The 16,104-nt window shown below is 36.9% G+C and overlaps 2 protein-coding genes and 1 long non-coding RNA gene across 6 annotated transcripts in view; 1 reads left to right on the forward strand and 2 right to left on the reverse strand.

Annotated features, from left to right (window-relative positions):
• sobp (sine oculis binding protein homolog) overlaps positions 1 to 16,104 on the reverse strand; it is a 120,984-nt gene that overhangs the window by 54,957 nt on the left and 49,923 nt on the right. The window lies entirely within an intron of this gene.
• On the forward strand, positions 4,277 to 7,798 carry LOC111946851 (G2/M phase-specific E3 ubiquitin-protein ligase-like). 2 transcript variants are annotated; one of them, XM_023951809.1, is made up of 8 exons: positions 4,277 to 4,770; positions 5,028 to 5,085; positions 5,273 to 5,387; positions 5,484 to 5,692; positions 5,823 to 6,046; positions 6,199 to 6,399; positions 6,491 to 6,680; positions 7,146 to 7,798. In XM_023951809.1, exons 4-8 carry the CDS (start codon positions 5,566 to 5,568, stop codon positions 7,451 to 7,453), a joined length of 1,050 nt encoding a protein of 349 aa, XP_023807577.1. In that variant the 5' UTR covers positions 4,277 to 4,770; positions 5,028 to 5,085; positions 5,273 to 5,387; positions 5,484 to 5,565; the 3' UTR covers positions 7,454 to 7,798. The 2 variants fall into 2 exon arrangements, with proteins under 2 accessions (XP_023807577.1, XP_023807576.1); XM_023951808.1 differs by having other exon boundaries at positions 4,277 to 5,085.
• LOC111946853 lies at positions 11,179 to 12,144 on the reverse strand. Its single transcript, XR_002872635.1, has 3 exons — positions 11,883 to 12,144; positions 11,400 to 11,447; positions 11,179 to 11,247 (listed from the first exon to the last, which is right to left on the reverse strand). It is a non-coding gene; the product is annotated as an uncharacterized LOC111946853 (long non-coding RNA).

Below are 16,104 nucleotides of genomic sequence, written 5' to 3' on the forward strand. Positions count from 1 at the left end.
ATATTATATAATGTCAGGAAAATGTGTAAAACAACAAGGCTAAATATTTACTTTTAATACTAAAAACACCCCGAGTGTGTGTTTTTGTTAACTAGGTCGGGGCAAGTAAAGTTGCAAATTCCCAGCGCACTTGAATGCAGCACAACTACCACCAAAGTGAACGTGCAGATTAATCCGGAGAGCCTCGAGGCGCGCGCAACGGTTTGAATTTCTCTTCATCTGGCAGGTAAGCCAGTGTTTTTGTTTTTTTTAAATACTGGATAAATTACATGAAAATATTTAAACTGATCAAACTTTATAGAGAAGCTAACCTCGTGATTTCAAGCCATTATCTCTGTGTTTGAAACGTGACGTAAGAGCATGTCTACCTTACTCCAATAATTTCAGTTATTTCATGTATACATTTTCAAAGTTTGTAATGAAAATCTACAAACATTGTTTTTACTTACCAGGAGAGGGGCACCTGTAAAACAAGCACGTAGCCTAAATGATAAAGTCTGTTGTTCTGTGGTCGTTTGACTGAGCGCACGTCTTTCTGGGAAAATCAAAGAAAGGCGATTATTTAAAATAATGATGACGTACTTCCGTCTTTTTACCGCTTTAGATCAGCTATGGTGAAGAAGACATTCCAGACGAATCCACAGGAGAGTAAGCTAAAGTAAGTTAAATCCACCAAGTGGACATATTATTTACATTTATGAAGAGTTTAACTGCCTTTTCCCCATTTTCTTTTCTTTCGCCGTTTTTATTTTATTTTTATTTATTTATTTATTTTCAAATATGATAGAGTCAACAATACCACCCAACAGTGAATGTAACTGTTTGAAAATTAAAACATATTTTTGTGAATAACTGTGTTGAATTTGAAATTGCCTATTTATTTCTTTTTTCCTTTTCTTTTACACTGCAATGTTTTTCATGCTAATGCAAATTGTAGGTGCGAATAATATTTATAAAGAAGAAATACACACCGCAATTGCCAATTAAAACATTGCTTTTGTCATTTTTTGTCTAAACAAATTAGATTTTTTTATGGCAATTTTGATTTTTTTTCTTTGATTTCTTTTTTGTTGTTCTTGTTTATGTAACTAAAATATAAAGTTGTGAATAATCTATCATGTTCATAAATGAGGATAATTGATTAATTTCAAACATTACAGTCAAAGCGAAAAAGAATTCACAGAAATTTATCAAACTCATTACAGAAATGATTAAATAAGTAAAATATATTTTGTATTTCATCAAAGTCGTTCTGCTTTTTATGTTCACTTGAGCTCATATTGTGAATTTTCTTGCAGTTACAAACCTTGAAGAAGTCCTGCACCGTTACCAAACTCTGCTGAAAGAATTTTGATGGACAAAAAGCACGACCCTCAGGCCAATAATTGTGTTTTTTAGAATTCTCCTTTGCACTGTTTTGTACTTAAAACCTATTTTATTGTGATGAAACTTTGTATGCTGCAGACATGTATCATATTAAAGATTGTTGTTTTCACAGCTGTCTTGTTTCTCTTTAAACTTGCCTCATGTTACAAGAAGTAATCAGGCCAGAATATGTTTTCACAATGTAGTTACTTTACCCTTACCAACAGGTTAGCATTGTCTCATGTGGTGAGGTCAGAAGACCAAGTGTGTATGTACACTGTACGGGAAGGTAATATGTGAACATACCCAGCATTTACTACTGAAAGTACCATGTAAAAGAGTGGAAATAGGGCTGACTTTCTTTTACAGTTACAGTTTCATTGTACTTAAGGGGTAAGTACCAAGTAATATTCAAGTGAACATACCCAGTATTTAGGAATGAAAGTACCATGTAATAGAGTGGAAATAGGGCTGACTTTCTTTTACAGTTACAGTTTCAGTGTACTTAAGGGGTAGTTTCTGTGGTAAATTCATGGTAAATACCATGAAACATGCAGCGAGTGCAGACCTAAAGGTCAAAGTACTTTATTTGTACTTACCTTGTTCTTACATGTGGTAAGTACCATAAAAGACACCTTTGCACAACATGTAAATACCCAGTAAGAATATTATAAATACCCAGTATGTACCACATAGGTATGAACCAAATAGTACCATATAAATACACAGTAAGTACCATGTAAGTACAGAGTAGACACAAAAAGGACCATGTAAGTACCCAGTAAAGTCCCATAGAAAGTACCATGTAAACACACTGTAAGTACCCAGTAAATTCCATAAAAAGTACCATGTAAGTACCCTGAAAGTACCCAGTAGTTAAACTATAAGTACCATGTAAATACCACTTAAGTACACTGTAAGTACTGTACTGTAAAAGGAAGCGTTACCGAGTTCTGTAAGTTTATATCAGAGATGGGCAAACTTTTCAACTCGTGGGCCATAGATGGTGTGGAGTGTTTTGGGAATCTGTATCATAATAGAAAGAAATAACTTAGAATATGGACGAAAACATGCTTTAACCTTGATTAAAACTTTATATCTTTAAAACAGGTTTTATTTCAAAGCTTTGGCTTTTGTTCTCATGTTTGTGCAAATTGCACCCAAGGGTGGATGTCCGTCAGAGAAAAAGGCAAAATTAGAGAAATTATGATGATAAAAAAAAAAGACTTTCAGACTTGGAAAACATGCGCAAATGTCTGAAAACAACATCTTCCAACACCACATGAATGCCCAATAACGTTCTGCTCCTACAAAAAGATCAATGAATTAATATGGGTAGATACCAGGGCAAATAAAACAGTAAGGATAATTAGTATAAGTAATTACAATTTGGCAGGCTTGATTAATCGTTTTTAGGGATGCATATGGCCACCGTGCCTAAGTTTGCCCACCACTGGTTTATACCTTAGTAATGACTGCTGCTGACCCATTTGGGCAGCCGTGGTGCAGCGGTAGGACGGTCGACCCATGATCATAAGATTAAAGGTTAGATTCTCGCCCATTTGTCGAAGTGTCCTCGGGCAAGACGCTGAACCCCACTTTGCCTCTGGTGGGAGGTTGGCGCCAGTGTTCGGCAGTGGAGCCACCACCAGTACGTGAATGTGTGTGTGCATGGGTGAATGGAACTGTGACTGTAAAGTGCTTTAGGCCTTCGAAAGAGGGTAGAAAGCGCTATATAAGTATACGCCATTTTCCATTAACTTTGATCTAGTTTTGGTAATTTTTAAGAATAAATCTTGTGTCCTCTCTTCTTAATAGGGTTGGGTGATGTCCATTAAATTGGCCGTTGACGATGTTTGCTGTCAACCATCGGGATGGACGATGACATCGTCGGGGGGGGGGGGGGTATTTTTACATTTTTCGTTCTTATATAACTGCTATTCGTTTTTTTGCTTTTTTCATTTTATTTCCCAACTGATGACTAATCCGTGATGATCCAGTATAAACTGAGGGAAGTGACTTTAACAAAAAAAGTAACAAACAAAATAGAAAAGAAGTAGTCCGCACCCGCACTTCCGGGGGAGTGCGGACTTACAGCTTTGTGTTTGATGGGAAGGGGGGGGGGGGTACATGAGCGGTATGTGTGGGAGATTTAAGACTGCGATCCGTCCCGCAGCTCTAGGGGTACTACCTACCGAACTCAGAACCGGGTCTAAAAGTGTGTGTCTGTGCACAGCTCGGATCGTCAGCAGAAACACAGCGGTTTGAGCTTCAAAGCAGAAATGTCGCTCAGTCCTTAGAAAACATTCAAACAATCACGCGGATTTGTGTTTCCAGTCGTGTCCCGACTAAATAAAGGCTGATGTTATTCTTACATGTTTACGTGCAGCCAGCAAGCAGCACCACCCAAAGCTAATGTTGTTAGCCCGTGTTAGCATACTGCTAATCCTGGCTTCGTTCAGAAAAAGCACTGACCACACGGATTAAAATTCAAATGATGAGCGAACAGGTGTTTCATAATAACCGTAACATTATTAAAAGCACGTTTAGAAGATCGTCTCGTATTTTACCGAGCTGACATGTCAATGTATATAGCCGCTCGGCGCTGTTTAACATTGTTTTGTATTGAATTGTTACATACAATAAAGTTTGAAGAAAAAAAGCCGCTCGGCGGAGTTTATATCCTTCCGTTTTTCAAACCCTACTGCGCATGTGCGAATGATTTATTCCGACGGAAAGTGTGACCTTAGTGAACGTTTTTATATTCTAAAAACATTTTTCTGGGCCCATGTACACGGTTGGATTCTAATCCGACCATTGATCCCATCAATATTTTGTACATGTAACCACGGCTTATGGTGTCGACGCGCAACGGGGCGGGGGCGTGGCATCACGATGGTGGTCTCTCCATCGGGATGTCAGTCACCCATCACGATGGACGATGATATCGTCCATCGGCACAACCCTACTTCTTAACAGGTTCCTTTTCCATCATATTTTCAATCAAGAAGAGGTTGATCAGGATATCAGCAAAGAAAAAACGTGAAAACGTTTACAAAAGACGTTGTATGTTTGCCATTTTCTCCAAGGGAATCAGTTTTCGTCATACCTAGAGGAGAAAACAGAAGTCGCTTGGCTCAAGCTGGTCTAATTGGAAAAATTTCCTTTACCACCGAGTGGTCTGAAGATCAGCTCAGAGAAGAAATTTCTGCTATCTTCAGAGGATCATTTGGCATCTCCGAGCATGATGTTTTCCCTTTTCAGTACTTGAGCACAATAAAAGGGTGCAAAAAATTAATGAAGCCCAATGTCACACTCAACGTTCCCTGGGGGGGGAAAGAAGTTTCTTCTGTTTGCTCAAATACCTGTCTTTACATTATGGCTGAAATGGAAATGCCAACACAGGTGAGCTTGATAGTGAAAGTACTGGTAAACCTTTTTCATGTAATATTATTTGCATGCGATTTTTGTTAAAATTATTTAGATATGAACATAACTAAGCACAGCATCATCTTTACATGTGACACTTTTTATTGTTGTAAATTGTTTTTGCAATCACAAATTAACTTTGAACATTTAGTCATGCTTGTAATGTCTAAATTACAATTTATATGCTTTTAAAATTGCTTTCTTACACAAAATTTCCACATCTTATCATTCAGCACAGAGTTTTTGACACGGATGACAGTGACTTTGAAAGTCCAACTTTTCAGAGTAGAGGTGGGTAGTTTCAAGGTTAAGTTTATCAACCATGTGTTTCCATCCAACCCCCATGTTACATCAGCAATCCCACACTACCTGATTGATTTTGATCAACGTATTGGTCATTTCCAGAGTGTCGTTTGCATCCTTTTTTTTTCCAACTATCATTTCATAATGTGTCTTCTGCTCAATCTGTTCCATTTAGATCTTGAGACATTGGAGCAATCTAATGTTGACGGTCCATATGAACCAATGGAGGCAGATGCCACAAATCGAGAACATGAGACCGAACAAGGAGGCACTCGTTTCTCTGATTTCATGTATGTTTTATACTGGATTTGTTAGAAAAACCAGTTCATTTACATTTTTTTCGTCCAATTTAGCTTTTTCTTCTTCTTTTTGAATCTCTTTTCAAGACCACTTGATTTCGAAGAAGAGGAGGCAGTCTAGGAAGCCATCAGACGCAGTTTGGAAGAAGAAACTGTCCAAAGCACCGATATGCTTTATGTAACATTTGCCAGTGATGAAAACACCACAGAAGATGCAGAAGATCTTGGAGGTCCCCGTCGAGAATTCTTTCGCTTGCTTGTTAAAGCAATTTTCCAAGAAAGTGGGGCATTTGAGGGTGAATTCTTTTTTATTTTTCATTAGTTAAATGAGAAATTTAAGTTAATAACAGACTGCATAGATAATTTTTGTTTAATAAAATTAAGTTTGTTTAAAGCTGACATGAACATATTTTATTTGATCTGCAGAGTCCCCCAATGGCTTCATTCCAAGACTAAATGTTTCGCATGTCCAAAATCGAGTCTACCGCACTATTGGTCAGATGATGTCTACCATCATTGTCCAAGGTGGAGAATGTCCTGCTCTCCTTTCGTCTGTTGTCTTGGACTACCTGCTGACTGGGCGTATGTTCGACATCCGCGTTTCTCCAGAGGATGTTGCCGATGTGGAACTTAGAGACAGCCTCAAGACAGTATGTTTATGAAAGTGGTTAAACTCTGTAATAATTTTATCATTCATTTTCTAACTATTTTTCTATGTAAAGTGTCAGGGAAGGTGTTGGCAATTAAAATACAAATTGATGACATTTCATAAACACATATTTTCTCCTTCTGACATTTTAAGATTGATCAAGCAACAACTGATGATGATCTGCAACGAGCAATAGAATCCTGTGAGTCATGGAGGTACCAAATTGAAGGTCTTCCAAACCCTGTTACCATGGACAACAAGGATGCATTTGTTAAAAATGCTATAATTTTCCATGTTCTACTACAACGAAAGAGCTGCTACGATCAGTTAGCTGAGGGGTTGGAATGTTATGAGGTAAGTCTAGGCTGACGTTCATTAGTGTCTGGTTTGTAGGTAAAAGTTGATCAGAAATGTATAAAAATAACTAGATGTTATGTTTTTACAGCTCTTACCACTTCTGAAAGAGAACCTTCCCCTTCGGGTTCTTTTAGAGATGCCCAAGGTTCGCAGTGATCTTACAGCAGATGTGGTTGCTACCCTTCTGAAGCCCAGCTACTCCGTTCTGGGAAGCAACAAACGACCAAAAGAAGAGCTGATGGTGGTTAAGTTCAGAGATTTCCTCAATAGTGTTCAAGGTAAAATAAATAAAGCAGACAAGCCATAATTTGCTCTAATTTGCACTAAGACCTAAAGTCTTATACATTTTTTTTTCTTTTAAATGCTGATTTTCAGTAAGCATTACATTTTAGCTACTGCTGGCATATTTAATTATCATTTTGGAAATTTTAATTTTTCTTTTTAGTATACAAAATTACGAAGGTATGGAATTATATTCAATTCAATAAAAAAACATTTTTTTATATGGTTCCAAATAAAGTGAATAATTTGTCTAAAAAATTTCAGGTAAGGGAAAATGTGGAGTTTAAAATATAAAAATTCATTAGCACATTTACCCGTCATATTGAAAATGTAAACTTTGTAGAAATTTTAGACAACCAGTTTTGCAGTATTAAAAGAACAGTTTATTGCAATGAAGAACAAGTGAATCTGAATATTGTTTTTTCTAATTTTTTTTTTCTAATAATATCTTACAATGACAGAAAGAGAAGTTGAGGAATGTCTTCATGGCAGAACCCTGACAGAAGCAGAGAAGACCTTTCTCAGAAATTTAAATCCTGGACATATTCTCGCCTTTGTGACTGGAAGTAGCAGAGTTCCAGCAGTTGGATTTCAACCAAGTCCAAAGTTAAGCTTTGTTCATAATGAAAACAAGTACCTTCCAGTCGCTCATACATGCTCAAATGAGCTTGAAATCTTTGTAAATTCCAAAAATCTAGCTGACAATGATGAGTTTGAATATAACTTCCTAGTAGCGCTTATGAATGGAGCAAATTTTAGTGCAGTTTAAATAAACATGAAAATATATTCCAGGGAAAAGGGTCCAGGTGAGTAAGAAGGGAAAATAAAGTGGAGAAGAGAAGAAATGTAGAAGAATGGATACGTTATTTGTATTAATCCAAAACACCTCAGGGATGTTTTTCTGGTTTTTTTTACTTCTGTATTAATAAATATAAAAAATTTGCCTTTGTATGGAGTTTTGCTATGTTTAAATGTTATTAATAATTTTAGTTAATTCATAAAAGCAGGAAAATGTGCTACTTGTGTCTTTGTTGAGGATCTGTTTCTGCTGTTTGATGAGCAAATTGTATTTAATTAAACAAAAACAGGAAATGTTGAACGGTTTTCTTTTTTCTGTTTCCATGTAAAGCCACTCAATACAACAGTTAAATATGAAAAGTTACAAAAGAGGAAAAATGGTAAAATATAGATTTGGATCTCTTTGTTCGGGAAACTTATATTTATTTATTTTCTATGGGAAGGAATTGGTATTGTCTGTAGAAAAGTATGCATTTTCTGAACACCAGAGAGAGTACACCCATTATTTCATGTTGATCCATTTCAAATAATAGGTTATTTTTTGAAATGTCAATAGATGTTTGTTTAGCAGAGCATCATGGTTGTGTGTTGAAAGTGTTTGCATACGTTGTCTCACATGTAAAGCCTATTGGATGTTCATTCTTTATGGAAAAGGTTTCAATTACAAACTCAAATGATGAAACATTAAACAAACAATTAAACTAGATGTTGTGTCATTGCTTTTAGAGTAGACCAAGTCCTTCTTTTCAGTATTTCCTCTAGTGCCCTGACTTGCTCTTACAATGAACTGCAGTGGTGGACAAAATAGTTGGTACCCCTCAGTTAAAGAAAGAAATTCCACAATGCTCACTGGAATGACTTGAAAAGTTCAAAAGTAGGAATAAATTATATTGGATTGAAATTTAAATAATCAAAATCACCCATTACTTTTGAGTTGTTGATAAACAGATTTATTTAAAAAAACAAACTAATGTTTGGTGAAAAAGTGTGTACCACACTGAACATGGACAACAGAAAGCCAACAGAAAATTATAGACAAACATCGTAAAGGTAAAGGCTATAAAACCATCTCTAAGCAGCTTGAAGTTCCTGTGACGACAGTGGCACATATTATTCAGAAGTTGAAGACCCGTAAGACAGTAGCCAACCTCCCTGGACGTGGCCGAAAGAGGAAAACTGATGACAAATTGAGGAGACAGATAGTTGGACTGTATCCAAAGAGCCCAGAACAACCTCCAAAGACATTAAAAGTGAACTCCTAGAGTTCACCTTTAATGTGAACTCCTAGATCAAGGTACATCAGTGTCAGATCACACCATTCGTCGTTGTTTGAGCCAGAGTGGACTTCATGGGAGACGACCAAGGAGGACACCACCACTGTTGAAAGGAAATCATGAAAAAGCAAGACTGGAATTTGCAAAAATGCATGTTGACAAGCCACAAAGCTTCTGGGAAAATGTCCTTTGGACAGATGAGACCAAACTGGAGCTTTCTAGTAAGGCACATCAGCTCTATGTTGGTAGACTAAAAAAATGAAGCATACAACCAAAAGAACACTGTCCCTACTGTGAAACATGGAGGAGGCTCAGTTCTGTTTTGGGGCTGCTTTGCTGCATCTGCCACAGGGTGTCTGGAAGTTGTGAAGGTCAAATGAAATCTCCAGATTATCAAGGCATTCTGGGTAGAAATGTGCTGCCTAGTGTCAGAAAGCTTGGTCTCAGTCTCAGGTCATGGGTCTTCCAACAGGACATCGATCCAAAACACACAGCCAAAAACCTCAAGAATGGCTGAGAGAAAAGCGTTGGACTGTTCTGAAGTGGCCTTCTATGAGCCCAGATCTGAATCCCATTGAACATCTGTGGAAGGAGCTGAAACCTGCCATTTGGAGAAGACACCCGTCAAACCTGAGACAACTGGAGTAGTTTGCTCATGAGGAGTGGAACAAAATACCTGTGGACAGGTGCAGAAGGCTCATTGACAAATACAGAAACCGTTTCATTGCAGTGATTGCCTCAAAAGGTTGTGGGTGCCATCATTTTTGTCCAGCCCTAATTCATTAGTTTTCTTTTTTTTAAATAATTCTGTTAATCAACAACTCAAAAGTAATGGCTGATTTGGATTATTTAATTTTCAATAAATTTTAATTTATTGTTACTTTTGAACGTTTCAAGTAATTTCAGCGAGCATTGTGGACCTTCGTTCTTTAACTAAGGATACCAACAATTTTGTCAACCACTGTGTGTTGTTAAAAAATGATACGTCTGTATAAGGAATTTTTGAAAACTCTGCAGGGAAATAAAAGACCAAATATTTGGTGATATTTTTTTAATCACAATATCAGTGAACTTGAATAGATGTCAAAAACATTCAACAGTGCTACCCAGTAGCTAGTTTATTATTTATAAATTCTTGCACTTTCTGATACAGTGTTTTTCCTTGGTTTCCATCATTTTCTAGTGGGTTCACGTTTGCAGACAGTTCTTGCAAGTCTTGATCAGTAAGTGGTGTGAAGAGGTAATCTGAGCTTTGTCATGATTCTGGGCTTCTCTCAGTTACCGAAGCAGAAGTTGCAGAATTCGGCATTGGAAAACAAGTGTTTTGGGTGAAAAGCTGAACAGGGGTTTTGTTTCCCTCAGAGGAGATGGAATGACTGTTGAATGCTGCCTGAAATTCCTCAAGTGTGCAGTTGATTCTGGGAATGTATACATAATGGAGGCAAAATAAATCAGTCGGGTTGTCTACATCCAGCATTTTCAGTGATTCTAGCTCATAGAAAATGGGCGCATACACGTTTCGGCAGTTAGAGTTCAAATCACGATTAAATCGCTCAACACGTTGATTATGAACAGAGCTCCCTGTCAACACAGAACTTACTCCTTTGTGCACTCTCATGTCCTCCCAAATCAAAACATTTTCCCCTCCATGATCAGTTCTTATGTGCATAGGCCATCCGAACTTGTTCACACCTTTCCTAAATAGATCCAGGACAGTTGAAGCACGATTGTTGTTAGAACAATGCAGAAAAGTCAAAAATCTGCTGTACCCATCAATTGCGGTATGAATGACTAATTTCCATCTTATGAGCTTATGGTTGCCGTCAATGTGCCATATATAGTTTGGAAAGGGGACAGAGTATGTTCTTCTTTGCACTGCTGATGTTCTCCTAGACTGTGCTCCAGCAAAATCAACCCTTTGCACTGAGTCTCTGAGACTTCTGTTCAAAGACATAGTTCAAAGACATCTGAGATGTCTTTGAACTATGCTGTTCCTGGCACGCAAATGTCCATTGAGCATAACCTCTCCAACATGAGGGTGATTTGATTTTATTGCACGAATTACTTCATCCAGTTCCTGATCGGAAATGTCACTGAATTTTTGGTGTTTTATGCCATACTCTCTCATAAGCTTGTACAACGTTGGTCTTGATATTTCCAAGATTGATGCCGTTTCTGAGAGTGTTGTCCCCAAGAATATTAATCTTTCAATGTCCTCTTTGGAAATTAGGGTTGTTCCAACCTAACACCATAGGTGAAAAAAGGGACAAAAACAGACAAATTGAATTACTTCTACATATAACAAAAAATAATCTATTCAGCGAACAAATAAAAAAACATCTTAAAAGGTACACTTTCACAACAAAGTTGATGGTAATTCTACTCATTAAAAGTAAATAAGTCATTCAGTTCTTGCCAATCTCTGGGATGTGCCAGCCCCTGCAGATGTGGCTGAACTTGTGAATGCTATGGGCGGCGGCAGAGTGTTGACCTGAGGTGGGCGGTGGTAGAAGAACAATCATATAGATGTTTTGTTACATTTTAAAAATCAGTTAAACACTAAACTATAAAAATAAAAAACAACAGTTGTAAAAAATGTAATCACTGTACTCAATGGAAGAAAACAACTGATGATGTTCTTACCGGTCTGTGTGAAGCGGCAGAACTTGTGGATGGTGATGATGTGTTAACCTGTAGAGTAGGAGCATGTAACAGAGAAAGTTTACATTGAAAATAAGTGATTGTAGCAGATTTTAGCAAATAAGAAAGATCTGTAATGAGAAAGAAGACAAGCAATAAATAAAAAGACCCCCCCCCCCCCGCCAATGTTCTTTTTTTCATTTAGAGTTGCAGTGATGTAAAGTGGCATAAAAATACCACAGACATGCATAGCAGGCCTACTCAGAGATATCTTTCATCATTATGTGTCAAGGAAATTACAAAATAGCATTATATTATTACACTGTAATGTCAAAAGATGCCTTGATAACGTTAGCCATTTGTTAGCTAAAAAAAAAAATTAAGACTAGCTTGGAAAGACTAGCTGTTTAGCTAGCTAAAAATCCGTTTCCACATAATAGTATTATAGAACTATTTTATCTTATTTTATTTAACTTTTCCACTTACCAGATTTGCAGCAGCAGGTGTAGGTGCCAGGACACCTTGCAATGCAGCTCGCACTCCTGAAACAACGGCCCTTTCAATATCCTCAGGTCTCAAAGAGTTTGCCATGATTAAGGTTCAACTTTCGTCTGAACAAGGACCGCTCTATTCGGTGAGGGGCGTGGCCTCATTAGCATATTTCCCAAACATTTAAAGTCAACATTTATATTTAACATTTAGGCGGAACATTTAGATTTACATTTACATTTAACATTTACATTTATATTTAACATTTAGGCGGAACATTTAGATTTACATTTACATTTAACATTTACATTTATATTTAACATTTACATTTAGCATTTAACATTTGGATCTACATTTACTTTTAATATTAGCATTTACATTTAACATTTACATTTAACATTTATATTTATATTTAGATTTAGATTTAACATTTATATTTAGATACAAAATTTGTATTTAACATTTACATTTAGAGTTAACATTTACATTTAATATTTAGATTTAGACTTAGATTTAGATTTACCATTTAGATTTAACATTTAGATATACATTTAAATTTAGCATTTAACATTTAGATTTTCATTTGCATTTAATATTTAGGTTTACATTTAATAATCACATTTAACATTTATACTTCTATTTAGTCTTTGATTTAATATTTATATTTAGATATAACATTTACATTTCACATTTACATTTAAATGTAACATTTAGATATATATTTAACATTTATTTTTAACATTTACATTTATATTTATATTTATATTTAACATTTACATTTAACATTTAGGTTTACATTTAGATATAACATATACACTTAGCATTTATATTTACGTTTGGGATTTAGGTATGTGTTTCGATTTAACATTTACATTTATTATTTACATTTACATTAATATTTATTATTTATTATTAATATTTAGATTTAATTTTAACCTCTAAAAGTACATATCCTCATGTCACAGATTGTTTTTTTATTGGTGATAAATATAGACAAAATGTGATATAAATGCAGCATAAATGGAAAGAAATGTCTAAATGTGGTAAAAGTGACACAAAATTTTCATGAGGTTAATTTTTACATTCGGCGCCCCATACTAGTGGTCATAGGTTGACACCAGTTTTTGGAGTGTAAATGGGTGAATGGGACTGTGGCTATAAAGCTCCTTGGGCTTTAAGGAAGATAGAAAAGCGCGATACAAGATTATGCTATTTACCATTTTAAAGATTGCTGACCCTGGTTTAGCTGTTGCATTAATAACATAATTCAAAGTATACACACTCTTTATACAAAGGGTAAATGGTGATTTCTCTATCAATTCAGATGGATATTGCTGTGGAATATTTAAAATGAATCCACATCAGACTTTAACATCTTGTCCACAGATGCCAAATGAAACCATAACTATAATTTCAAAAATAATTCAAACTCCTTATTGGACGGAAATCTGAATTTGAATTATTTTGATCCAGATCTCAGGCCATCCATCCTCCCTGTAATTATTTCCAAAGTTAAATGAATAATCACCAGGCTGGCTTTTTAAAAGTGAATTAATATTAAAAGAGCTTCATGAGCCTGTCTGTTCAATGGCTCTTTGAAATGAACTTATCCAAAGATTCAGCTCCCTCCAAAGAGCCAGAAGTCCAAATTATCCCTTATGGATCCCCTCCCCAAGTTCTGTGCACTGCGCAGGAGGCCCTTTAGTGCTGTTCAAGGGGCTGGAATGTTTATTGCACACACCCTGAATGTTAGATCCCAATTTATTGTAATTGACTCACCACAGTATCTGCTGGCATAATTTATGGATCCTATGTTTCTTGAGCTTTAATCACATTTTTTAAAAAAAAATACTGTGGAAAAAAAAGTAACTTTAATTGTATTTCAGCGTGAGAAATAGGGGTGTAGTGTTAGAAATCAAATGAGTAAGTCTCACAGCCAATGCGTGACAGTTGGCAGCCCTGAAAATGTAGCTATTGTTTCAGCATTATGCTAGCCCAGTTATCTAATCTGACATCTACAGAGGTTTTATAGGCTATATTGGAGTTTAGTTAATATTTTAGCAACATGCTAGCTGTGGAAGAATGAATGAATGAATGAATGAATGAATGAATGAATGAATGAATGAATGAATGAATGAATGAATGAATGAATGAATGAATGAATGAACAGAACTTTAAGGTAATAATAATGGATTAGATTTATCTGCGCTTTTCCAGACGCTTGAAGCACTTACAGTGTGTCCATTATTCATTCACTCCTCATTCATACTGTTACGACGGGGGGTTGGGGGAGCACCCAGGCGCAGAGAGGAGGAGGCAGAAGGTTCCAGGAACAAAGGTGTTTAAGAACTAAAAAGTCCAAAACCAAACAAAATACCACTGCGGCAGGTGAAGTCGAATCTCAAAAACCACTGAACTTCACAGGAACTCGGAAACATCAACCTAACATTAGACTTATGGATCAGCACAGGAGGAAGGGAAGACAGGACTTAAATACATACAGGACTGACGAGACACAGGTGGAATCAATAGCCGTGTTTACATGGGCAAAAGTAATCGGAAAGAACGCCTGATCGGAAAGAAAATGCGTCATGTAAACACGCCATTCGGAATACTCTGCCCCGGTCAGACTCGTTCGGATCAAAATTTCTTTTTTTTTTTTTAAACTTGTCCTGTCCAACAGCTAGGCAAACAGATGAGAGCTGAGGGCCTCTTGTGTTGGACATATTTTATTTTAACAAGAGGGGTTATTAATCTTCAGACAAACCAAAGGTATGTCTGAATAAACCCCTTTTGTAATTGAGGCCAAACTTTATTAATTTCAATCATGTTTGAAAATCTTTGGTGTTGGACCGGACGGAAAAGGAAAGAAGGGAAAAAGAGAGAGGGACGTTAGAGAGAGGGGGGGGTAGGAGGGTGATAATAGGAGGGGAAGGGGGGTAAGACCATGAAGCAGCATAGAGCAGACAGGTTTACTGGTTGTTTATCATTAAGGTACGGTTCAAATGTAGTACAAAAAGGGCGGGGCCTGTTCACACACACTCAAATATTATCAACACACCTGCTAGCTGCAAAAATGTCCACATGTCAACATGTACACAAAACAGATAGTGTTCGGATCAAAATTTCTTTCCGATCGAGATAGGTGGGTTATACCGATCGTTAATCTGATTGTGGAGCATGTAAACGGTCATTCCGATCGTGTGTCACTACTGCTCTGGTTTACGTCACGCATAGACGATGTTTCGCTGAGAGAAAGCTTTGGAGCTCAAACAGGACCGACCAGCTGCTCTGCGGACGCCCCGTGTAAAGCTCACGCAGCGAGTTTGGGGAAGCAGAAATAAATCCTTAGATTTATCCCTTAGAATCGTTCAAACAATCACGTGGATTTGTGTTTCCAGTTGTGTCCCGACAAAATAAAGACTGATGTTATTCCCAGACATTTACGTGCAGCCAAGATGCAGATTGCAGGGTTTCATGGTCCTGGATTTTGTGTCCATCAGGCTAATGTTGTTAGCCTGTGTTTATAGCCTGTCCTAACCCTTCTTCCAGCACTGATCACACGGATTTAATAAAACGATGAGCGAACTGGCGCTTCATACTATTCATGACATTAACAAAAGCACGTTTGGAAGATGGTCTCGTATATTACCGAGCTGCTGCATAAAATAAATGTCTGTGGCAGCTATTTGTTTAGAACGGGACCTAATTCCTCATCCGGGAGTTTTTAACACTACTGCGCATGCCCAAATGATTCATTCCGACCGAAAGTGTGAGCCATGGGAACGTTTGTTCTAATCGGAAAAAGGTTTTCTGATCCCATATGCACGGGTGAATTTTAACCCGACCATTGATCCGATCAAGATATTTTGCCCATGTAACCGCGGCTAGTGTGGGATCAAAAGTAAAACTCGAATCAACAACATAACAGGAAACCTTTCACAATAAAAACAGGAAACTGAACTCAAAACATGACAGAAACAAAAGAAAACTAGAACACAAAGGCAAAGAAATTTAAACTGTGACACATACTTGGTGATGGTAAGCTACTGTTGTAGCCACAGCTGCCCTGTGACAGAGGCGTGGGCCCGGTTCGCGTCTACGGCCACTCTGACCATGACCGGGATCATTCATGCATATTCACATACCTCTCTTTTCACTTCAAATAGGAGCCATCAGAATTGTACAGAAAGACGGTCATCTTGATCATACAAGCAAT

Source organism: Oryzias latipes, chromosome 22 (assembly GCF_002234675.1).
Source record: "Oryzias latipes chromosome 22, ASM223467v1".
NCBI classification, from domain to species: Eukaryota; Metazoa; Chordata; class Actinopteri; order Beloniformes; family Adrianichthyidae; genus Oryzias; species Oryzias latipes.

Excerpts from the sequence above, each read along its gene's own strand:
- LOC111946851 (XM_023951808.1), top strand. The coding sequence starts at position 5,566 with ATGCTTTATGTAACATTTGCCAGTGATGAAAACACCACAGAAGATGCA. Across the intron at positions 6,400-6,490 it reads AGGGGTTGGAATGTTATGAG|CTCTTACCACTTCTGAAAGA; the intron begins GTAAGTCTAGGC and ends ATGTTTTTACAG. Across the intron at positions 6,681-7,145 it reads TTTCCTCAATAGTGTTCAAG|AAAGAGAAGTTGAGGAATGT; the intron begins GTAAAATAAATA and ends TTACAATGACAG.